Here is a 24,990-nt window from a genome sequence, read left to right on the forward strand (position 1 = left end):
GAAGCCGCAGGAAGAACAAGAAACTGGAAGTCAACGGAACCCAGAGGAGAAAAGAGATGACATTGCCACGTGCACTCCCGTGTGATGGGAAATCCAAGGAACCCCAAAGACTGCCAGCCAGCCAGAAGATACCAACCCCAGGAGGCAGCCAGGCTCCTGGCCCCTGAAGCCGTGAGCCAATAAATCCCTGATGTTATGCCAAACCACCACATGGCACTTGTTTTAGCAGCTAAGAAACTAAAACAGGAGGCTTGAAAACGACAGGAGAAAGGGAAGGGGTCGTTACTTTGGGGCAGACGGTTTGGGGAAATTATAAATAGGAAATAAGTGTGTGCTTGTGTTTTTACTTAAACCCCAGAGGCAGGGGAAGAATGTGTTGGAGAAAGAAGGACACGGCGCTGAAGGGGTTCCCGTCTACAGGCGAGGGACTCAGAGAATTCTGGGGACAAGGGTGGCCTCCGGGCCACAGATTCGCTCCTCCATCCGTGCCAGAGAGTTAGGGAGTGGAAGGGAGTCATTGCAAACAGACAAACATCACCAAGATAGGGGAGCTGGGGGGCCTTGTCTGTCCCCCAGGATTGAAGGGGGACAGTGGAGCAGCTGGGAGGACTACAGTAGCTGAGGAGCACCTCACTCCTCACCCTTCTCCAAGCTCAGTGGACAGACCCCCATCCATCACCCACTTTCCAAACCAGAAACCCAGGCGCTGCCCGGGACTCCTTCACCGGCACCCCCATACCAGCACCTGCCAAGTGCTGGCGAACGAACCCCTAAATCTCTCTCAAACCCTCCCCCTTCCTTCCACTGCAAACCACCCTTGCCTCCTGCAAGAACAGCGCCTGACAGCAAGAAGGGTTCCACCTCCCCTCTCCTTCTAGCATTTCCAGAGAACCCTGCATCTTTTCCAGGAGGTCCCTGACTCGGTGGCACAGTACCCCAGGATCGAGGGCTCTGTCCTTTCCACCCGGTACCCTCCATGCCTGCCACACAACGGGGATGCCAGGCCAGCGGATGAGTGACTCATAATCCAGAATTAACAGCCAAAGAGAGAAGAGAGCTCCACGCTGCAAGGAGGGCTCGGGGTGGAGGGGAGAGGACGGGGCAAAGCTGCCCAGGGCTGCCAAGAACCCTGGCTCCCCATGCCCAGTAGCCGAGAGCCTCCATGGTGGCCGCTGCAGCAAGCAGCTGGGGAAGAGCCGTGTCCACTCGGCACTGCAGCCCTGCCCAAGCCTGGGCAGTGTGACGAGGTCCATGGGCCCCAGCCCCCCGGAATCCCACCTCATCCCAGCAGCCTGAAACCCCCAGGCACCCATCAAAGCCAGGCCGGGTGGACATCTGCAGCCTCCCTGGGTGAGCACAGCACAAATGGGAGAGCCCAGCCCCCGAGGCTCTATGTGTTGTCCCTCCACCGAGCGGGGGCGCGGGGCCAGCCTGGGGTCAGTGCCCAGGGAAGACAATGCCCAGTCTGTTTGCACAGCTGAAGCTTCCCCAACAAAAGCAGAAATCATAGAAAACAGCAAAGCGAGCTTGGCATTCCCACGCCTGCCTGCTGCTGACGACAGACTGGAGACACGCAGCTGGCCTAGTGCCCACTGTTTGGCTGCAAAAAAAAACAAAATCTTGTTTTTTCCAATGACAGAAGAGTGGGAGTGGGGGCTTGAGGGGCAGCCCGGAGTGGGGGACCCGGGGGTGTGCCTCCTGGCCGGGTGCCCCTAGCAGGGCTTCAGCCTCTCCAAGCCTCGGTTTCCCCATCTGCCCAGTGGGGACCAAGTGGCATTGCATATGGCAAAGCCATGCCACAGTGCCCTGTGGCACCATTTAATACCACCACTGCACTGTTCCCTCTGCTAGCCACGAGGCCTCAAACTGACAGATGACCCTCATGAGCCTCGGTTTCCCATCCCTTCCTTATGCAGCCTTCCTGGGGATTTGGGTGCGGAACGCAGAGCCCAGCCAGAGTGTCCTCACCTCTGAGGAGCACTGCCTGCCGCCCCTCTCCTTCTGGCACTTCCCAGGGAATCCTGGAATTTGGGGGAGGGGTCTGTCACTCACACAGGTGACCTTGCGGTAGATCTGGGCGGCATTCTGGCACTCCGAGTAGGGGTACTCCGAGGTAGCCATCTCCAGCATGCACATCCCGAAGGCGTAGACATCCACCGACTCATCATAATGTTCTTCGTACATCTCGGGCGCCATGAACTCAGGGGTACCTGTGGGGGGGGGGGTGCGGGGAGCACGGCAGGTGACTCTGAGCCCCAGGGGCCTCCCCCAGCCTCTCAGTGGATGCCCACCCCTGCCCGGGGCACCCACAATACCCAGCTCAGCTCCAGGGCAGTGAGCCCCGAGTGAGGGGCTGCCGGGGATCCCCACTTGGGGCCATCTGTCCAAAGCCTGGGCCACTGGGTTCTGGGTCCAGGACTCAACAGAAGTTTCCAAACACTTGACTGGGAGCACACGAGTTCAGGCCTGGGCAGAACCTCGGAACTGGGTCCCCGGCACCACCATCACCCACAGCTCCGGGAGATGCCCACCCCCCAAAGGCAGCCCAGGCCCAGAGACCCTGGAGCTGCCGGGTCTGCCTCACCCTCGTCTTTCCGGATGCTGCTCGAGAGACGACAAGTTCAGTGCCAAGCAGCACCCAGATAACCAAAGCCAATGAGCCCTCACTGTCATCATACGACGGCAAAAAGCCAGAGAGCCCCAGGTGGCTGTTTAGGAAAACTGAGCCCAACCATGTGACACTATACGGTGCCACGTCACCAGCAAAGGGCACCTGTGCGGGGGGGGGGGCGGACAGGGAGATGACAGGTGTCGAACAAAGCAAATCATTGTGGGGAGCTGCTCGTGCCACAACAGAGACAAGACGTAAAACCAACGCTTACCATGAACGTGACATGGGACACTTATAATAGGTTAAGTTAAAAAATACATACATATAATTGCATGTACACAAGGACCACCCTATATGAAAGAAAGTGCACAGAGCAAAACAACTCTGCTCAGGAGGTGGGAGACGGTGGGTAGTTTTTCTTCTTAGTTATGCTGGTCTGGGTTTTTTTTTATTTTTTTTATTAACTTTATAAACTTTTTTATAACTTTAAAACTTTTTTATAACTTTAAAAACTTTTTTTTTATCAACTTACGTTGACCTGGGTTTTTAACATTTTCTAGAAGCAGGTTTTGCTTTTATAATCATGAAAATCTTTCATTAAATAGGCCATTTGGGGATGAGGGTGGGGGATATGGGAACTTCGTACTTTCTGTGTGATTTTTCTGTAAACCTACAACTGCTAAAAAAAAAGTAAAGTAAATAAAACAAAATTTTTAAAAAGGAGAGGAGGGTCCAATTGTGTGTCTATTGTCCCGGATGTAAATAAAAGGAGCCATAAACTCTTATGCGGCTGTTTTTAGCTTCTGTGTATTTGTTGACTGAAAGATTTTCAAAACGTTTTTGTTCTTTTTTAAAAAAAAAAAGATACAAAAGAGCATTAACTAATAACTGTTTTAAAAGCACATGGTGGCTCAGAAAATACATCAAAATGTTGCAAGGGTTATCTCTTGGATACAGGTGGGTCACGGGTGACTAGCTTTAATTTTTCATTTTCCAATTTAATGTGCATTACATATTTAACCAAAATAAAGTTAAGATTTTGCATAAAAATGGGAAAATGAGACTCTGTGCTTATACTGACTTCTATGCGTAAAGAATTCCGGAAGGAAACATCAGACACCAAGGCAGAAGGGTAGAAAAAGAGCAGACATCAGAGATTTTCCACGGGGAATTTTTCATTCTTTTGGGTTTTCAAACCTCATGGGTGTATTTTTTAATTTTTTGCCTAGGCAATTTGAAAATAAATATCTTTTTAAAGTTTCTTTCTGCTCCAAAGCTTGTCATAGAAAGGTAAGCACGCTGTCCAGGTAGGGACCGAAGCAGAAATGTCACAAAAGCCGCCAACCAAGCAGTGGTCTGGGCTGGCCCCATGCCCGATTCCAAGCCCACCTGGGTAAGCGACATCTACCCGCCTGTCCCCACCAGGGGTCCCCACTGGCCACTCTCCCCTCCTGCCCAGGACCCTGGGACAGCTACTGAGGACTCATTAGCATGCAACTGTGAGTGACAATGCAGAAGTGCAGCCTGGAAAACCCAGGCTGCACAAGAGAAGGGTTTGCCCTCCGCGTGCAGTTTGTGCTCAAGGAAGAAAACCAGAGTGTGCTGGTTTGAATGTATTATGTCCCCCAAAACGCCATTATCTTTGATGAAATCTTGTGTGGGCAGACATATTAGTGTTGATTAGATTGTAATTCTTTGAGTGTTTCCATGGAGATGCGACCCACCCAACTGTGGGTGATGACTCTGATTGGATAATTTCCATGGAGGTGTTACCCCAACCATTCAGGGTGGGTCTAAATTAAATCACCAGAACCATATAAATGAGCTGACAAACAGAAGGAATTCAGTGCAGCTGAGAGTGACATTTTGAAGAGGAATTAGAGCCAAGAGGGGCACTTTGAAGAATGCACAGGAGCTGAGAGAGGAGCTGCAGATGAGAGACAGTTTGAAGACGGCCGTTGAAAGCAGACTCTTGCTCCGGAGAAGCTAAGAGAGGACAAACGCCCCAGAGCAAAAGAGAGTGACATTTTTGAGGAACTGCAGCCTAGAGAGGAACGTCCTGAGAGAAAGCCATTTTGAAACCAGAACTTTGGAGCAGATGCCAGCCATGTGCCTTCCCAGCTAACGGAGGTTTTCCAGACACCACTGGCCATCCTCCAGTAAGGTACCCAATTGTTGATGTGTTACCTTGGATACTTTATGGCCTTAAGACTGTAACTTTGTAACCAAATAAACCCCCTTTATAAAAGCCAACCCATCTCTGGTGTCTTGCATTCCAGCAGCATTAGCAAACTAGAAAACCAGGTAAGCGTTTAAAATTCCCACTGGCTCATTGTGTGCCCGAGAAGAGGTAGGGAGACCCCAAGGGGCCCTCAGCCTGCACCCCCAGGGCTGCCAGTTGGGGGGAGCCGGAGCTGAGACATCCAGTTCCCAGAACTCAGGGCAGCTGCCAACTGAGGGGCCACCATGAGCCCTCCTGACACTCCAGGGGTCCCCCAGGGCCACCCCAAAGTGGAGACACCAGGAATAGGCTGCCCTGCTCAATAAAAATCCCGAAAGTTCCTGGACGGCCTGGCTTCACTGGGTGGGCAGGGGATGAGCAAGGGGCTGGGGACACCGAACCAGCAAAGGGAGAGGAACTATCAATAATGCCCCCTTTTGCATACACTTTTGGGAACACCAGTGCACCCCATGTTGTGTTCCCCCTTAAGACTGCAGCCATTTAAATCTGAATTTTAAGAATAACCTATGTGCAATGTGATTCCTAGACTTAGATTTCACGACTAAAATTTCCAAACATTTTGGGACAGTGTTGCCAATTTATTTTGCCAAGTAATCTGAAATAAATCACTAGGTATTATTACCATTTTTTTTTCATAAACAGACAAACTCATAATAAAAGTTAGTCCTTTAAGTGGAATATATATAGCTTTTTTGGAAAAAACACCACATTGTTCTTATTTTTCACATTTCACCCCAGTGCATCTGGGACCCATTGTTCAATAGATTAGTTTAAGGGAAAGCTGCCCTACATATCTGCCCAAATATGAAAAAAACAAAATAGCCCTCTTATTAAAAAAAAAAGTTTTCAGTTATTTTGCGAATAAATATCATTTAGTCCTTTGTTTCAGATTTTAAAGTTATTTTATATAAGTTTATTGATGAGTTCCAGATGTGTTAAATCAAGTGACATTATCTGCTAGCCAACTGATATCCTGATACAACAGCAGGTAGGTTTTTCCGAGACCAATTACAATTGTTACATAAAAGTTTCCAAAGAAAATGTATTCGTGTTGGAAAGCAAATTAATAATACTCTGGTAGTACAATTGTGGCAACAAGATTCTTTGGCAAGTTTAGAACAATACTTTTATTACCTATCAATGGTGTATATAAAGATTAATTTCTTTTAATTAATCACTTGACTCGTTGGAAACAGATCAATTAAGTGATTCCTTAAAATCTTATCCTCTAAGGCCTAAATTGATATTGCTAACCAAGAAAAGAGGGTCAACCTTGAAAATCAAGGAATTCATTATGCATAAGGAACTGAAGTGAAAATTACCAGTTGTTTAAACAAATATTGTTAGCTTTCCCTAAACGGAAATCTATTTTCATAAACTGATGTAAATAATGTTTATATTTAGAATCTTAACTGGTTATCATTTTTATAACTTAATAGTCTAGACCTTAAGCTTTCAGAAAAGGCTCAACTGGATTTGTAAGAATAAAGTTCATTTTCTATAAATGGCCTAGAACAAAGTAGATTAAGTTACCATGTTTTTATTGTGCCAACGTGAATTGTAATTTACCAAAGAGGAGTACGTAATTTGCTTGGTCTTGTAGAAAAGTTCCCTTGAAAGGAGAACCCGTTTTTAAATAAATAAAACTTCCCAAATTGGAAGTTAAAAAAGCAAAAATTAAAAACAATGTGTGTGTATATATTTGCATATAAATATATGCAAATATATACACAACGTATATAACGTGCACATATGTGTTCGGTGTCCAAATCCACCTCTAGCTATGGGATGGCCCCGTCCCTGCAGCATGGAAAATGCTGTCATCTGCAACGCCTTCTGACCCTGCCACGTCCGTCCCCAGCACCCGGGAGGGAGTTCGTACATCCCTGCAGATAACTTCTTCGTAAAAATTAGTAAGTCCTGACCTCTTGTCTGACTTCGCCAAAGGCCGGGACAGTCTTCATCGCTGGGAGAAACCCACCTTGCTCTGCCCGCTCCTCAAATTCCTCCCCCGGGATGCAAGCAGCCTCTGCCTTGGGAATCAATGTTCTCTTCTCTGTTTTCAGTAGGAGACGTGGATTTGGCTCAGCCCCTCTCATTTGACCAGGTGTGTCTGCCTGGGGGTCTCGGTCCCCTGGAGGCAGGTGGTTGGTGAGGACCCTGGGGTGGACCAGGAGCAGACGATGAGACGATTGAAGAACTCCAGTTTCCACGCGAAAACCATGCGAGAAACCCTTTCTTTGGTCTGTTAGCTGCCCGGGCAGGAGAGTCTGTTTGTCTCTGGATCTTTCCAGATGATAAATTACTTCCTCTGTGGGCATCAGAGAAGGAATCAACGCGGCTAAGATGACCACAGTGCTGGGGAGACTTCCTGGCCCTGATGACGCTCACGACGTGCATGAAAATAAAACCAAACCAACTCGAAGGCATCTTTTCAGTTGTTCAACTCTGGTTCCAGGGAGGTGGGTGACAGAGGGGCGGAGGCTAGGAGCCCCCAAACCCTCCAGCTTCCCCATAATGAGCACATCACTGAGGATGGTGTCCAGAGCCTGCATGGAGAGTCTTGTTACAAAAGAGTTGGAGAAGTTGCAGAAAGCACTTGGGGGACGATATGGGCTGGGGGGGGGTGACCCGTGGACATGCTCACATTGGCCTTCTTTCTCCTGACGTTCACCACGTCCCCACTTGGCTGAGCCCATCCAATCCGCAGTGGCCAGCCCGCAGCCCCTCTTAGAATGATCGTTATCCACTCAGCTGGTTCCCTTCTGTGCCAGGCTTTCTCCCTCTCACCGCACAGGGCTTGGCTCCAGCATCACCTCCGCCGGGAAGCCCTCCCAGGTGCACCTGCAGCCCCTGCACCTCAGCTCTGCTCCTGTAGGGTCTAGGCTCTCCACAAGGGACCCACAGTGTCACAGCCAGTGCTTAGACGTATGGCGAGAGTGATAAGAATGGCTCCGCTCATCAAGAGGACCAGCAATGCCCAGGTGCTTGGGACACTGTCCCCTGCAGTCTGTCACTGTCCTCTTCCCATGGGCCCGGAGAGAGCCGAGTACACAGAGACCCTGGTGAAGTGGCAGCCAGGGGCAGCTCTGGGGATGGCTCGTCAAGACGCAGCCGGGCCCCACGCTCAGCCTCCGCCCGCTCTGTGAAGCCTGGGTCAGGAGGCTTTGAAGAGCTCGTCCAACAGCCGGGACCACCCAGGGAGGACGCTGGCCGAGGAGCCCTTCCAAAATGGCTATAGTCATGGCACAGCCCCAAGTACCTGCAGGAGGGGAACCCCGACAGCGGGGCATGGAAATGAGCTCCTGGCAGGCTAGGAGCAGGCAGGGAGCACAGGGCAGCCCCCTCCTCAGATGAGAAGCAGGGAGCATGGGGGAGCCCCTCCTCAGATGAGGGGAGCATGGGGGAGCCCCCTCCTCAGATGTGGGGTGGGAAACATGGGGAGACCCCGCCTCAGATGTGGGGGATGCAGGGGAGCCCTTCCTGGGAACAGGGCAGGCTGTTGGCGTGGGATTACCCTTTCAACATGGAACAGAATCCTGGAAGACCCAGGCCCCATCTCACCACTGGGACAGGTGCCCATCTGGGGGACCTGAGCTGGGCAGGAATGGGTCTGGGTGGGGGCCTCCCACCCCGTTAGCAGGTGTGGGTGGGAACTCAGCCTCATGAGCCATCTGGGTGGGAGCCCCCTGCCCCCTCTCTTTCGTAGGCTGGTGGGAGACCCTCCTAACCGCAGCCTCCCACTCAGAGCTGTCCACCTCCTTGATTAGGGCAAGGGTCTCCCCACCCAGCAACCCCAGGAGCTGCACGTCTCCTGAGCCGGCAGCTGAGGCTGAGAGCTCCCGGAGACCCAGCCCCTCTCCCTGGGGCCTCCTGGGCTCTGGCTAAGCAGAAGGCAGGTCTAGCCTGGACACCCCCAGAGCTGGGCCTCGGGCCGGGTACAGGACCCCCCCAGGCTCGCTGGAAACACTCAGCCTTGGTCTCAACACATTCCCGTCACCCAGCGCCATCCCCGGCACCCTGAGGCCTCACTCTGGAGAGAGTAAGGAGTCTGCTGCCTAAGAAAGCCCCATGGGGCCCCTCCAGAATCTCAGGCACCTTTTCAACAAGTTGTACTTTGTCCTGACGACTTATTCAGAGACAGGTGAGCCCCAAGCAGCCTTCCCGCATCCTGACTAAACCCACGCTTGCAAACATGACTCCCACCAACTCCTGGAGCCAAATTTGCCCAAACTGCCCTGATCTGCCAGGAACTCACAGCTCAGGGTGTGCACCCTGACCCCAGCCTCAGTCTCTCCAGGACAGAGCGCAGACCCATTTCACAGACAGTGACACTGAGGCATGGGTCTGCAAGGCAGGCCTCCAACACCCCAGAACCCCAAGGCCCAGAGCCGTCCCCATCCCCAGGCTGCCAAGGGCCCTGTGTCCAAAGGGAACTGGGAACAGTCTGCTCCAACCAAAGTAACAGTGCTCAGAAATGATTGGGGGTCTCCTTTTCTGCACGTTCTGTCCCCAAATGCAGCCAAATCATTAATTCCCAAAATCTCGAGATCAATCTCTCGCTGTCCTGCTGGGGTGGGCGCTTGGAGGGATGTGGGGGTGGCTGTTGATGGGGTTCGAGACATTTGGAAAGTGCCAGCCTGTGGGCCCGGGGAGCCTCCAGGGTCGGGAGAGGCTCCCACATTGGCAGAATCCCTGACTTGGAGTTTCCCCCACCCCAGCAGGACAGCACGCTCCCAACCCACCCTGCCCTCCCCATGGCTACGGCTGCTCCCCACACACCCTGAGTTCTCGCCTCCTTGGGCCTCCCTGGCTGGGAGCTGCCCACCACCAAGACCAGTGTCGTATCCATGTCTGCAGAGCCGTCTGCTCCTCTCAAGCACCCACACGCGCCATTCTGGACGCCAGCACCCAGGCGCCAGCTCGGGGATGGCCCTGGGACCCCACCCACAGGACTTGGGAATCTGAGATCAGGCCCCTCAGGGCCAATAAGGGGCGGGGGAACCAGGAAAAGGAGGAGAAGAGCAAGCAGGAGGGGGTATGCCAGGGAGCTGGGAGACGAGGCCCAGGTTCCCCAGCCCAAGGGGCCCCCACCTGAGACGCCCCTCCAGCAGGGATCCTAGGTATCCGGGCAAAACTGGACGCTCACCAGGCTTGTAAAGCCCCCGCCCCAGGCTCCCGGGGACTCACCGATGACACTCTTGGCAAACGACGCTCTCTTGAGGGTAGCCAGGCCCAGATCGCCGATCTTCACGGAGCCAGTGGGCCCGGTGATGAAGATGTTGTCGCACTTGAGGTCCCGGTGGATGATGGGTGGCGTCCGCGTGTGCAGGAACAGCAGACCCTTCAGGATCTGCCGGCACCAGCTGCGGAGCACTTTGGGCTTCATCACCTTGAATCGTTTCAGGTATCTGCAGGGGCGGGAAGCAGAATGGTGGCCGCCAGCACGGGCCCAGTGCCCGTTGGGCCACAAGGTGCAGCTACCTGTGCACAGGGGGGGAAGCTCAGGGGACTCCGGCTGTGAAAAGCGGGCTACGAAACCTCCCACCAGAGGTGAAACCGGCTTCACCGCGACATGGGGCGGATGTGTGGGTGGCTGCAGACGGACAGGCTGGAGGAAGCTGGGCCTGTGGGCACCGGGCAGCACTGGAAATCCAGGATCAACTGGGCAACTGCATGAGCCACCGTGAGCCCCGATCGCCAGGAGAAGGAGTGAGGCCAGGAAGGGAGCCTCACTGGCCGGGCTAGGTGCCCATCCACTTGCTCCGAGTCCCCTCTGTGGGCTGGAAACGTCTGTCCCTGTCCCCATACGGAGAGACAGGGAGACTGAAGTCCATCTCCAGCACCCCCCCAGAGGGCAGCCCAGGCTGGGGTTCTCAATCCCACCATGCAGACCCACCCCCTCTCCTGCACCATCCACCGCCTGCCTCCCAAGCCCAGATGGAGCCCTGGCCAGAAACCAGGCTCCAGATACAGCAGACGGACAAACCACCTCGGATGATTTGCATCCGTGGTGTCCCACGCAGAATCGAGCACAGGAGACAGTATGTTGAAAAGGACAACTGTCGTACGATCTCACGTATGTGCAATAACCTACCAGGGGCAGAGGGGATGGGGAGCTAAGGCTTAACGGGGCAGTTTCTGCTCGAGCTGATAGGAAAATCTTGTGGCGGACGGGGTGACAGTGGCATGGCACTGTGAAGGCAATTAACGCCACTGGGGTTAAAATGGGAAAATGTAGGTTGTATATATGTGCTCATAATAAACACAAACGAAAAAAACACCCATAGAACTGCACAACACACACACAAAAAAAATGAACCCAAATGTGAATTATGGATGTGGTTACTAATATAATTACAATAATTTTGATTCACTAATTTTAACAAAGGCAACACTGATACAAAATGTCAGTAAGACTGGAAAACTGTATGTGGGGGAGAGGGTGTATGGGAACTCTACTTTTCCATGATTTTTCTGTACACCTACAAATGGCCTAATAAAAAAAAAACTAAGGAATAAAAAAAACATAGAGGTAATATGTCGGACAAAAGGGGAAGGACTGGGAAACAGATTTTGCTGCTCCCATTTGTCACAGGAAGCCTGAGGAAGCCAAAAGCTACGAGACAGAAGCTGGGATGCTTTGATTTTTCTTTTCATTTGGGGAGGGGGCTTTTTATGGCCAGGAGGACCATGCAATTTGTCATACTGGGGTGGTTTGACACTGTATGTATCGCAGAAAAACACTTTCTTAAAGTTAATCCATCCCTGTGGGTGTGGACCCGGTGTAAGTAGGACTTTACGATGAGGTTAATTCAGTTAAATAGGGACCCACCTACATCAGGATGGGTTTTAATCATCTTACTGGAGTCCTTTATAAGAGAATGAAATTCAGACAGAAGGAGAGAAAGCCACAGGGAGCAAGGAGTTGAAGTCAACGGACTGCAGGAAAAGGGAGAAGAGGCTGCTACGTGCACTGCCACGTGACAGAAAAGCCAAGGACTGAGGATCACCGGCAACCAGCCTCAGAGCACGAAGGATTCAGGGGAGAAAGCAGCACCTCGCATACACTTCAATTTTGGACTTCTCCTAGCCTCAAACCGTGAGCCAATAAACTCCCTGTGTTTAGGTAACCCATTGCATGGTATTTGCTTGAGCAACAAGGAAACTAAGGCACATACAAAGGGATGGACCACACTGAGCAACCCAGCTGGGGCCACCCCCCACCCACCAACCCACCCCCGCTGGTCTTACGTCTTCAGCGTGCCTGACGTCATCAGCTCAGTCACCAGCACAATGCAGCGCTTTCCTTTAGCACTCGACTCCCAGAAGTCGTAAAACCGCACGATGTTGGGGTGCTGCAGGCCCTTCAGCATCTCGGCCTCCTCCTTGAACCGCTGCCTCTCCAGCTTGGTGAGCTTTCGGTCCTAGGGTTGCAAACACAGAGCACACTCGGTAGGAAGGCTCTGCTCAGCCCAGGGATGTAAGGGGGCGACGGGGGTGCCAGTTTTGGATCATGAGTTAGAATCTTCTCAGGCCACTTTCCCAGGCTCCCTGTGGAGCACAGTGTGTAGAGAACTAGGACACCAGGAAGGAACTTCGGAAGTTTAACCCAGATCCAAGGCCTCGAAGACAGCATCAGATCCCAGGAGCAGAGCACACAAATGTCGAGCAGAAAGGTTTTGGATGGATGTTCTGAATCCAACAGGCCGTAAGACAGACAGAGTGGCAAACAGCCTCGGTTCTGGTCCAGGGTAGGAGCTGTTCGTACACAGCACAGAGGGGCTGCTACCCCTCCAGCACCCCGACACTCGGCCCCACTGCCTCGACCTCCCAGGCCAGAGCCCCCAAACCAGGAGCACAGCAGAGAAGCTCCTGGAAACCAGGAAAGGTTCAGCCACTCACACCCCTCTTGCTGTGCAAAAACCTCTCTAAGGCCTTTGTCCCCTCCACAATCATTTGTTTCCTGGCTATTTTTTAAAAGAAATGAAACATCCGTTTACTTTCAATTCATACACAGCTGTAATGACATGTTCAAGACCAGAGCAGAACGGAACCAGACAACCAGGAGATGTTGACAAGTGCCAGAAACTGGAGGTGAGAACAGGGGCAGGACAGCAAGTCGCAAACCCACAATTCACAGGGCACAGCAGCCCGGGGGCCCTGGGTGCAGAGGAGACAGCAGACACCTCGCTACACGCTGGGGCCATCTGGGCACCACCCCAGATCAGCAGGCTCCCCAAAGAGGCAGGTCCACACGCACAGCCCAGAGTATAAAGGGGAAACAGTGAACACACACCATCATTGTCTGGCTGAGATCCACTCCTGGGAGTGTGTGCCTACAGGTGTGACTCCACGAGGGGTCCATGAGGACTGTTCACACCTGCTGGTCACACCTGCCAACTGTTCACACCTGCTATTCACACCTGCTGACCACTGTTCACACTTGCTGATAGGCATGAACACCAGCTATTTACACCTGCTGACTGTTCACACCTGCTGACCACTATCACATCTGCCAACTATTCACACCTGCTTACCATTCTTCACACCTGTTGATAGTTCACACCTGCTGTTCACACCTGCTGATGACTGTTCACACCTGCTATTCACACCTGCCAACTGTTCACACCTGCTGTTCACACCCACTGACTGTTCACACCTGCTGGCCATTCACACCTGCTGACTACTGTTCACACCTGCTGGCTGCTCACACCTGCTGACACTGTTCACACCTGCTGACTGAAGGGACCCCTGAATCAGGAAGTGTAAACAACCTTCAACCTCCCAGACTCCCCACCCCCAACACATCCTGCCACTGCCCCTCTACTGCCCCCACCCCAGTACCCACCCAGCCAATCCCCCTCCACCCCAGGACCTTCCGACATTCCTGCCCTCTGCAGCCTGGGCCCTGGCACTTCTTTTCCTAAAACCCTTCAACAGATGCTCACCATCCAATACTCAGACTGATACCCAAAGATCTCCAGGCTGTCAATTTTAAAAAAATAAAACTTTAAATGATTTTCAACTCTCCATACTGAACATTTTGGTAAAAGAATTTTGCTTATTTATTATATGCAATCAAACAACAACAACAAAACTCAAAAAGCTCACACAGCCCAAGAGCTCTGTGTGTTTCTAACTTCATCTCACAAGATAACATTCTGCCTCCATGGGCCCCAGCCACGCAACCTCCTTCCCATTTGGCAAGCTCGCCAGCTCTGGTTGGAAGCACCGCTGCATGGGGGCTGCGTCCTCAGTCGGAATAACGCCCTATCCTGCCCTTCTGTGCCGCCCCCTCGCCTCTGGCTCAGCAGGCAGACTGAGCCCACACACGCCTGCTTCCCCTCCACCCAGGGGCTTGCTGATGTATCGGAAAAGCAATGTAAGTATTATTAGAAGGAAACTATAACTACAACTGAACACAAGAATGGCAAAATTCTGGGGAATTCCAGGGAGACAGAAAGCTGGTGATTTTGGATAGAAGGATGGAGGAATCAGAGCTCAAAAATTAAAGAATAAATAAATAAAGCAAGCCAAGACCCCTGGGGATCCTTCTAGAAGGCCTCAAAGGAGTCCAAGCCCAGAATCCAATGTGAGAGAAAAAGTGGGCCCTGGGAGCTCAGGAAGGAGCATAGCAAGGGATTAAATCACCAATGGCTGCTGCACGGATTCAGCCAAACTTCCCTCCCACCAAAATCCAGGGCCCTCCCCTCCCCCACCCCCACCCCCCACAGGCCTCAGGCCTTCACCCCTAAATTGGACCGGATGAGCGATGGCCACCCACAGAGTTAAAATAACACCAAAAGAAACCATCTGCATGATCGAACCCAGAAGAAATGTAACTCAGGGATAAAAAAGCAACTCTGAGAAAAATCCACTTCATTTCCTCATAAAGACTCAAGAAGTTTATACATAAATAAGAGCAAGCTTCGATCAAGAAAGCGTTCTTGCAGATTTAAACTGTGATTTCCATACTAAAAAAAGTTCTGTTTTAAAAATAAGAGGTTCCATAAACCAATGAAATAGTTAAGTATAAAAAGTTCGATGTTTGATCTAAATCATAAAATGGAAACATGCTCTGCTTATCAAAACTGATGATGTATGAAAACACAAATCAAGGCACAGACTGGGAGGAAATATTTCTAAACATAGATCTGACAAAGGACTCACATCCAGAATATATGCAGAACCCCTATAACTCAATAATTTTAAATAGTCATGAACTTCATGATACTTCACAATAAAAAGTAAAGGACCAATAATCATATGAAAAGTTACTCAACACCATTAGTCATGGGGGAAATGCAAATTAAAACCACAATTAGGTACTACTTCACACCCACCAGGAGGGCTAAATTTAAAAGACTGGTAATACTAAGTGTAGGCGAGGATGTGGGACAACCGAAATTCTCATACATGGCTGGTAGAGAACCACTTGCAGTTTTTTATACCTGTCCCAGGACCCAGCAATTCCACTCCCAAGCGAAATGAAAACACATATCCACCAAAAATATGCAACACAAATTCTCATAGCAGCTTTATTCGTAATAGCCCAAAACTAGAAACAGATGGAAATGTCTGTCATCAGGTGAATAAAAAAACAAAGTATGGTACATCCAAAGAGGACTGCTACTCGACAATAAGAAGGAACACATGCCTGCTTCAGGCAACACATGGATAAATATCAAAAGAACACACTGAATGAAAGAAGCCAGACGTGAAACATGAGTGCAGCACGGTGCCATTTATGTGAAACTCTAGAGAAGCCAAAACAAACATACAGAGATGGAACTCAGAATAATGCCTGCCTCTGGTTGTTGGGAACTGTACCAGTTTGTATATACTATGTTCCCCAGAAAAACGCCATTATCTTTGATGTAATCTTGTGTGGGCAGATGTATCAGTGCTGATTAGATTGTAATCCTTTGAGTGTTTCCATGGAGATGCGACCCACCCAACTGTGGGTGATGACTCTGATTGGATAATTCCCATGGAGATGTTGCCCCACCCATTCAGGGTGGGTCTGAATTAAATTACTGGAGCACTATATAAGCTCAGACAGAAGGAGCGAGCTTGCTACAGCCAAGAGGGACACTTTGAAGAAGGCACAGGAGCTAAGAGAGGAGCTGCAAAGAGAGACAATTTGAAGACGGCTGTTGAAAGCAGACTCTTGCTCCACAGAAGCTAAGAGAAGACAAACACCCCAAGAGCAACTAAGAGTGACATTTTTGAGGAACTGCAGCCTAGAGAGGAACGCCCTGGGGGGAAGCCATTTTGAAACCAGAACTTTTGAACAGACGCCAGCCACGTGCCTTCCCAGCTAACGGAGGTTTTCCAGACACCATTGGCCATCCTCCAGTGAAGGTACCCGATCGCTGATGTGTTACCTTGGACACTTTATGGCCTTAAGACTATAACTGTGTAATGAAATAAACCCCCTTCTATAAAAGCCAATCCATTTCTGGTGTTTTGCATTCCGGCAGCATTAGCAAACTAGACCAGGGATGAAGCAGGAGCTGTGTGTTTGGGGCCTGAGAGAACTTTGGGGTGAGATGGCAACACTGTCAATCACAGCAGAGGGTGTACGCATCTGCCAAAACTCATCAAACTGTACACTTGAGACCTGTGCATTTAACCATATGTAAATTATACATCAATTTTTAAAAATGGATTTTAAAAAAAGAGGAAACATCTCAAACCAAATGGGAATGGAAGAAAAGATGAGGGAAATCTTAAGAGATGTGAAAGAACCACCAATCGAGTGTGTAACAAGGAGAGACCAGATTCCACGCCACGAATACAGAGATAAGAGAATTTTCTTGAGCTGAAAAGAGAACTATTTAGAATAAAAGGACCTGCTGACTCCAGATCAGAACAAACTGAAAAACGACCCATCTCTAGACCTGTTCCAGTGAAATTTCAGAAAACCAGGGATCATATCTGCAAAAGAAGAGGTCCAGACAGGCTCTGGAGTCCGATCGGCACCACCGCATGCCAAAAGACAGGGCAGCGCTGTTTGAAGTTCCGACTTGGAAGCTAAAATTCTAAACCCAGTAGGAAATGCATTCAAAACAGGGGGAAAGGGATGCCGAGTAAAAAGATTTTTCAGACATGTGAGAACTCAAAGCTGACATCCCATGCACCCTAGATGAAAAAAAGCTACTGGGAGAAGCATTCCAACAAAACACGACAAACCGAAACAAAAAGGTGGGTGCAGAGCCAACCTTCTGCTGACTGTGAAGGAACGGAAGGTGTGAGGCTCACCTGCCTTCTGTGGGCAACAAAATTTCAAGGACAATCACTTTTCTGTGGGGTTAGTTCACTGTACATGATTCTAGAGGCAACTTACAGAATCACTTATAAGTCATCTCTGCTGGCATTTTAGAACCAACCACCTGCAAAGTACAAAAGATTTCATTGCAGTTTTAGGGGGGAAATGAGAACATTAGAAATAACAGAATTAACAAAAATTAAGAAGTAAAGGGATGTCCCTGGGCCTGAGGCTACACACTTCATTTTTCACAGTGGACACTGAATAAAGTTGATAAATCAAAATACACATAGAAGAACTGAAGTCAGAAACTGTTAACAATGGTTGCCTCTTGGAAGTGGGCCTGGAGATGGAGGTAGGAAGGGGAAAGAGGGCTTTATTTTTTTTTTAATGCAATTTTATTGGGATATATTCACACACCATATAATCCATCCAAAGAATACAATCACTGGCTCATAGTGTCATCACATGGTTGTGCATTCATCACCATAATCAATTTTAGAACATTTTCATTACCCCAGAAAAAGAAATAAAAATGAAAAATAAACTAAAACATCCCATACCCCTTATCCCTCCCCATTATTGACCCATAGTGTTGGTGTGGTACGTTTGTTACTGTTGATGAAAGAATATTAACAAATTACTATAGTCCGTAGTTTGCAATAGGTACATTTTCCCCCATATCCCTCTATTATTAACTCCTCGTAATAGTGTCATACATTTGTTAATGGAAGAGCTTTTTAATATTTGTACAGTTAATTGCAGTCACTGTCCACCAGAAGATTCACTGTGTTATACATTCCCATGTTTTAACCTCCAGCTTTCCTTCCCATGACATACGTGACTCTAAACTTCGAGGGCTTTATTTTAAATTCTATCTACTGGACCACATGACACACGACTTCCTCCCCTGAAGGCGTCCCCAGAGCCAACCTGCAGGACACAAGGCCCCATTTCTGCCGCAGACAACTAACTCGCCCCGTTCGCTGTCACCCGTGTCTGCTCTATTCTTTCCACTCCAGGAAGGCAGAAAACCCAGCACCTGGTACACTGTAAATATTCTTGGAATAAATGGATTAAGAAATGCACCAATGTTGTTCAAGGTCAAGGAGCAAGGGCAAAAAAGAAGGCACATAATCCCTTATAGGAAGATTTCCAAATCCTACGAGAACTGCATTTTTCTAAAGCTCTGGCTCCGAAGGAGGCAGCCTCTCGCTGCTTCTCCAACACTGCCAGGGAGAACGATTCACCCCCAAAACACCAACCAAACAAGAGGGGAGGTCACTGGGTACGGATTCCCATCTCACAGGTGCTGCCCAATTAGTGCTTCTGTCCCCTCAAAGAGGGCGAAAATGAATCAGATTATAAAGGAGAAAAATGTTCTGAGGCACAGTTGGCTCTCACTTCCTCCAGGATAAAGGCCCAGGTGGCTGCAGACAGGTGAGGCCGTCCGGGTGGGCCTCTGGAGAAAAGGAGGGACTGAGGCCACCCAAATAAGCCAGCCCAGGCTCCAAAGGGCCCCTCCAGCCCTCCAGGACAGCAGGGAGAGCACCCTTGGGACTTCTTTCACCCTCCCGAGGAGCAGAGAAGCCTCCAACCTAGCAGCTGGCCAGCCCGGGGGCCCTGTGCTGGGGAACAGGCCTGCTGGGCTGCGGCCCCCAAGCCGTGCAACCCCTCCCCGCCCCCAGCACACAGCCCCTCTCCGGGGTTTCTGCAGGGTTCTTCTTTCAGCCAAGGCCCACGAACCCACCCCCTGCAAGGGGCAACCCTACAGGCACACAGGCACAAATGGCAGAGCACAGAAGTCCTGGGGTGACAAAGCCTGGTTTGAAACGGCTCTCCAGCTGCATCTGGCTAGCATGACAAAATATGAGCAGGCTTGGAGATTCTGTCAAGGACAGTCCTGGGCACAGAGAGGGTGGAAGGCAAGAGGATTTTCTGCCCGTATAGGGGACTCCACACCGGGAGACAGTGAGGCAGGTTCACAGGGTACATAGACCCTGCTCTGGGCACAGCAGGACGCCCCCCACTCCCCAGCCACAGGCCACACCATGCCCCAAGGACCCTGCCTCTTTGCACCCCTCAAAGCCTCCGTGAGACACGAGAAAACAGGCCGAGCAGGCAGTCCCGAAGCAGCCACAGCTATTTCTGGTTTGCACACAGGCCCCAAGTTGGAGAAGGAGCAGAGGAAGTTGCCAGCTCCATGAAGCTGTGTTTATGTCCAACTGTCAGCAATTGACACCCCCATGGGCCAGCAAGAGACAGGGGTCAACAGCTGGGCGATGTCGACAAACTTTCAGCTTCCACAAACCACCTTGGACACTGCCTGCAGTCTGTCAAATAAACTCAACTATTTTTTTGAGCCTCATAAAATATGTGACATTGCAGGTGTGCAGACATAGATCCTTTCTAATTCACGTTGAAAGACAGGCTTCGTTATTAAGATGGGGAAAAAATTCTCATGCGGGAACCGTATAAAAACGTCCCGACCTGGCCAGGGACGCACAGATGACGTCTGCCCAGAAAGGAAAGCTCTCAGGGCCCAGGACACAGCGTGGGTTAGTCTCGACAAACCCACGGATCCATCCTGAGAATAAAACGTGCCAACGAAGGTCTCGGAGGTGGGCAGAAGTTCCAGCACTTTCCATCCTCTTCTCATCGCGACATCAAACTTGCAACTCCGCGGAAAAAGCCCAAAAAACCAGGTGCCCTTACCTGGGGAAGAAAGTGGGTTTCCCAAACATGTCATCACAAGTGTAAACAGCCACAAAGCACATCACTTCCAGTATTTTGCCAACACTGACTTTTTAAATAAATTGGGCACACAGTACTCTTTTAAATGTTTCCCAAAGAATCAAAATACCGGAGTAATTTGATACCCAACACAACTGTTTATAAAAACTCACAAATGGATGCATCCTGAACCTCGTCCCCTTCTCTCTGAATTGTTTGCATTCTTGCCTATTTGCCTATTGAAACAGTTTCTCTCGAAAACCTCTTTCAACCACCCCGCCATCCTTCTATGCCATTAAATCAGCTTGATAGAACTTAATTTTTTTTATATCCTGTGATCATAAGGTTTTCTCTGAGGGTCAAACATTTCTTATTATCGTGGTAACATACACACAAGACAAAGTTTCTCATTTTAACCACTCTCGTGTACAATTCGGTGACACTAATTACATCTGTGACGCTGTACTGGTAGCCACCCTCTCTGCCACCTGTGAACTAAACTTTTGCATCACCCTAATCAGAAACACTGTACCCATTAAGCAATAACTCTCCGTTCTCTCCCCCCATTCCCCTGGCCCCTGATAACCTGTGTTCTACTTTCTGTCCTTCTGACTTGGCTTATTCTAGGTATTTCACATAAGTGAAATCATATCTAATTATGGCTTCTGATTGTCCCAGAGCCTGTCCTTAGAGGACCAGGTCAGTGGCAAATATTCATTTCTCCAGCAAATTTTTTTTCCTAGTGTTTTTTGCTTTGAACTTTTATTGTAGCAACATATAGGCAACCCAAAATTTCCCCACTGGGGCCAATTTTTTTTCTCTTCTGGACTGAGTTACCATTACAAGCTATTATATGGAGTTGATCAAAACAAAGAGATAGCAAATTTTACTGCAAATGCATCTCCTCCGGAGCTGGAGGACACTTTCTGCACAATTAACTCATGCACCCACGTGTGAGCATGCCCCATCTCTGGACTGACAGGAAACCCTACATTCAACAGCTGTGTGCACTTTCTGTTTCATGCATGTTTGAGTTCCGAGAAAACCTTGCTGACAGCAGAAAGGACTGGGGGGAGGTTTGGTACAAATGTGACACAATGCAAAGAGTTGGGAAGTCTGATTGTCTGGTGGAGGGAATACCTTGGAGTTCTATGTGTGGCTTCTGCACTATTTTTGCAACTGTCCTTTCAAAATAAAAAGTCTTGTTTTGCTTTTAAAACAGACTGGTCTGCAGCATATGTTCGATCATCAGAAGTTACTTGTGACGTGTGGCTGGCAGCTCGCTTAGGACACATGCAAACTGGGAGCTGCCCATGTTGCAGGGATGCATTGCCCCCAGCCAGTGGAGGCACCCCATCTGCAGACCCTCCCTCCCTGGGTCCAGCATCAGGTTTTCACACCGGGCAAGGCCCACCCTGAGAGGAGGGCTGGGGGGGAGGTCAGGAAGCTGCAGGTCACAGATGGGCATGGGGAGACCCTGTCTTCTTGTCCCTGGCCTGGTCACACTGGTGGGTCAGGTTTAGAGGCCTCTGTCCTCTCTCCTCCCAGCCCAGGCCCCAGGCCCATCAGTCACCCGCCATCGTTGGTGCAGACAGAGGAGTCGTGGAGAGCCAATGGGATGCCGTCACCACCCAGCAGTGCTCTCGGACGCTAAAGCGGCTGAAACACGATACACCAGAACCGGGCTGGCTTTTACAACGCGGATTTATTTGCTCACAACTGCCAGTTCTAGGGCTGTGAAAATGCCCAAATCTAGGCATCATCATGGCGATACCTTCTTCCTGAAGTCAGGCTGCTGGCGATCGGACTCCTCTGCCACACAGCGGCGTCTGCGGGTCTCTCCCGGGTCTCTCTGCTTCCAGCTTCTGGCTTCAGTGGCTTCCGCGTGTGCCCTCTCTCAGTTTCCGTTCTGTCTCTCTCTTTCATCCTCTCATAAAGGACTCCAGTAAGTGAATGAAGACCCACCCAGGGCAGGCCTCAACTGGAGTTAGCCTCACCAAAAGGTCCCACCCACAAGAACGGGTTAAATTTAAGGACATGATTTGCTCCCGTGCACGTGCATGGTGCAGGTGCATTTGAAGGGAAGGAGAGGCCGGGCTGTGAGGGCTGGGGTGGCGGGGGTCCCACGCAGACAGGACTGTCCCCTGCATCCCCCTCAGGGATGTGCCCACAAGGCCACCAATGCCGAGAAGCCAGCCCATGTCCCTGCCCACACAGAGCCCCCTCCCAGGAAGCTCAAGACCTCGTGCAGCTTGCAGACCACCTCATGGAAGTTTGCTTCATCCCAACTCAAACCCAGCTGGGTCAGAGAGCCCTGAGGCTGCAGCCAGTTTCACATACACACACAGCCCACGGTGCTGCCCCCTCAAGGGCCTTGGGGTGCTCAAAGCCCAGCACCCGGCACATGCACCAGATTCCGTGGTACATGGGCCGGTCAGCTGCTTCGTGTTTCCACCTTTCTGTGCACTAGTCTCTGGTCTGTCTATTCGCGCTGGCCGTGGGAGACTGGGGCAGCCCACGATAAAACCAGTCCAAAATAGGGACATCCTGGGAAGACCTGTCAGTCCACGCAGAGAGACACTGCCCCGAAACCTTCCGCCTGCATTGCTGCTGCTTATTCTCATCCCTCGGCCCTGCCTTAAACAGGCTCAGCAATCAGGACACTTGTCAGACGCAGGACAAGCTGGTGTGTCTCAGCTCACCAGGGCCACTGTGACAAACACCACACCCCGGTTGACTTAAGCACAGTAAGTTATGGCCCCACAGTTTTGGAGGCTGGAATTCCAAAATCAAGGGCTCGACAAGCCACTCCTCTTCTCTGATGTGATGTCTGCAGCATTCTGGGGCTCCTTGGGGTTCATCGGCTTAGAAACGCCCCTCTGCCTCTGTCACACGGCCATCTGGCTCCATCATCCCCTACCGCTGGCTTCCTCCGGTTTCTGGCTTCTCCTGACCAACTGTGGCCATATGTCCTCAGCTATAGGAGGACTCCAGACAAACCAAACCCACCCTGATTCACTTTGGGGACACCTGACGTCATAATAAAGTCTCCGAAGGTCCCATTCACACACAGGATCAGACTCACAGGAACACAGAGTAAGACCTAGGTGGGCCTTCTGTGGGGACGGGGGTCAATCCCCAACACGGCGTGAGGCACTGCGATGACAGACAGAATCCAGGCCTTACTTGGTGGTTGTGAGCAAACATCTCCACCTCTTGGAGCTCGGCCTCCCTCCTATGAAATGGCTGGTAATAGTCCAAACCCCAGAACCTGGCTATGGGATCAAAGGAGGCTGCTGCAGAAGGAGGCCTGTTACATGCATGCCACACGTGCCGGTTTGGATGTATTATGTCCCCTAAAAATGCCATGTTCTTTGATGCAATCTTGTGGGGGCAGACATATTAGTGTTGAATAGGTTGGAACCTTTGGATTGGTTTGTTTCCATGGAGATGTGACCCATCCAACTGTGGGTGATGACTCTGATTGGATAATTTCCATGGAGGTGTGGCCCCGTCCATTCAGCATGGTTCTGAATTTAATCATTGGAGCCCTATAAGAGCTCAGACAGGAGCTCAGTGCTGCAGCCAAAAGAGACATTTTGGAGATGGCCATTGAAAGCAGACTTTTGCTGACACTTTGCTCCGGAGAAGCTAAGAGAGGACAAAACACCCCAAGAGCAACATTGTGAAGAACACACAGGAGCTGAGAGAGAAGCTGGAACACAACCCGGGACCAGCAGACACTGGTCACATGCCTTCCCAGCTAACAGAGGTTTTCCAGATGCCACTGGCCTTCCTTCAGTGTAGGTATACTTGTGTTGGTGCCTTACTTTGGACATTTTCACGGCCTTCAGATTGTAGATTTGTAACCAAATAAACCCCCTTTATAAATGCCAATCCGTTTCTGGTATTTTGCATAATGGCATCATTAGCAAACTGGAAAGGAGGCTGCTACGCAATGAGGCCTGTTAAATGCATGCCACACTTACCCCACTTTGGGCACCGTGACTCAAGGGCTCCTGTGGTGGACGGGTCAGTGTTGGCCAAGACAGCGTCTTCCTGGGTGCCGGGGACAAACACACAGGAAGATGCTCTCTGGGGAGTTAAATGCTTACTGGGTGCAGAGTTTCTGTCTGGGTGATGGAAAACCTTTGGTCATAGAAAGTGGTGATGGTGGCACAACGGTGTGAACGTAATAGCACTGAATTATACACTTAAAAGTGGTTAAAATGGGAAATTTTTGGTCACGTATATTAGCAGAATAAAAATTAAAGAAAAAAACCCCACAGAACTCTACAATGTAAAAAGTGAAACAATGTAAACTACGTACTAGAGTTAAAAATATAATTAAAATAATATTGTTTCATCAATTGTAAAAAAAAAAAAAAACGTATCATGATTAATGCAAAATGTTAATTATAGGGAAAACAGTGAGGGTGGGGTAATGTGGGAACTCTGGACTTTTTACGTGATTATTGTGTAAACCTACAGGTGCTCTAAGGAAAACAAAAAACAAAAAAAGATTCGTCGCTTTCCTCATTGACAGGGGTAGGAAAAAAAGAAGAGATGCTACCCAGCCAGGCCTAGGAGAGAAAGCAGCTAGAATGTTCCTCAGCAGTGCCATCCAATATGACAGCTCCGAGCCACACGGGGCGGCCCCACATCTGAAGGGTGGCCAAAACGACTGAGGAACTGATTTGCCATGGTATTTAATTGTCATTAACAGATGCTCACGAGGTACATGTGATCATGGCGAGCATCTGGGAGGTGCAGATCGAAGCCACGCCTGGCCCTGCTCTGCAGCACGGCCCAGAGCCACCACTGCCCACCCACCCGGTGGCCCATGTAGCCCAGGAACCAGCCTGGATGTGGCCTGGGTCTCAGCAGCGTGTCTGCATTCTCTCAGCACTGAGCTCACCAGATCAAGCCCTCGGCCAGGGGAGCAGGCTCTTGGTGCAGCCCCTTGCAAGGTGTAGGATGGTGCAGGAAGGCTGCCCCACCACACGACCCCAGTGGACTCCACCCCCTGAGGAAACACCTCAACCAGGAGAACCTCCACCCCCTGGGGAAACACCTTCAACCATGAGAACCTCCTCATCCTGCAGGAATCACCTTCAGCCACCCAAGCCC

The 24,990-nt window shown here is 50.3% G+C and overlaps 1 protein-coding gene across 3 annotated transcripts in view; it reads right to left on the reverse strand.

Moving 5' to 3' along the window:
• Nucleotides 1-24,990, reverse strand: part of LOC119505003 (serine/threonine-protein kinase WNK2-like) — a 145,351-nt gene that overhangs the window by 74,338 nt on the left and 46,023 nt on the right. For all 3 annotated transcript variants that reach the window (XM_037797667.1, XM_037797665.1, XM_037797666.1), the window contains 3 exons: nucleotides 12,108-12,280; nucleotides 10,044-10,264; nucleotides 2,053-2,210 (listed from right to left, as the gene is read on the reverse strand). In XM_037797667.1, the coding sequence (XP_037653595.1) occupies nucleotides 2,053-2,210; nucleotides 10,044-10,264; nucleotides 12,108-12,280 (552 nt within the window). The remainder of the gene's footprint in view (nucleotides 1-2,052; nucleotides 2,211-10,043; nucleotides 10,265-12,107; nucleotides 12,281-24,990) is intronic.

This window comes from Choloepus didactylus, chromosome 10 (assembly GCF_015220235.1).
Source record: "Choloepus didactylus isolate mChoDid1 chromosome 10, mChoDid1.pri, whole genome shotgun sequence".
Classification (NCBI taxonomy): Eukaryota; Metazoa; Chordata; class Mammalia; order Pilosa; family Megalonychidae; genus Choloepus; species Choloepus didactylus.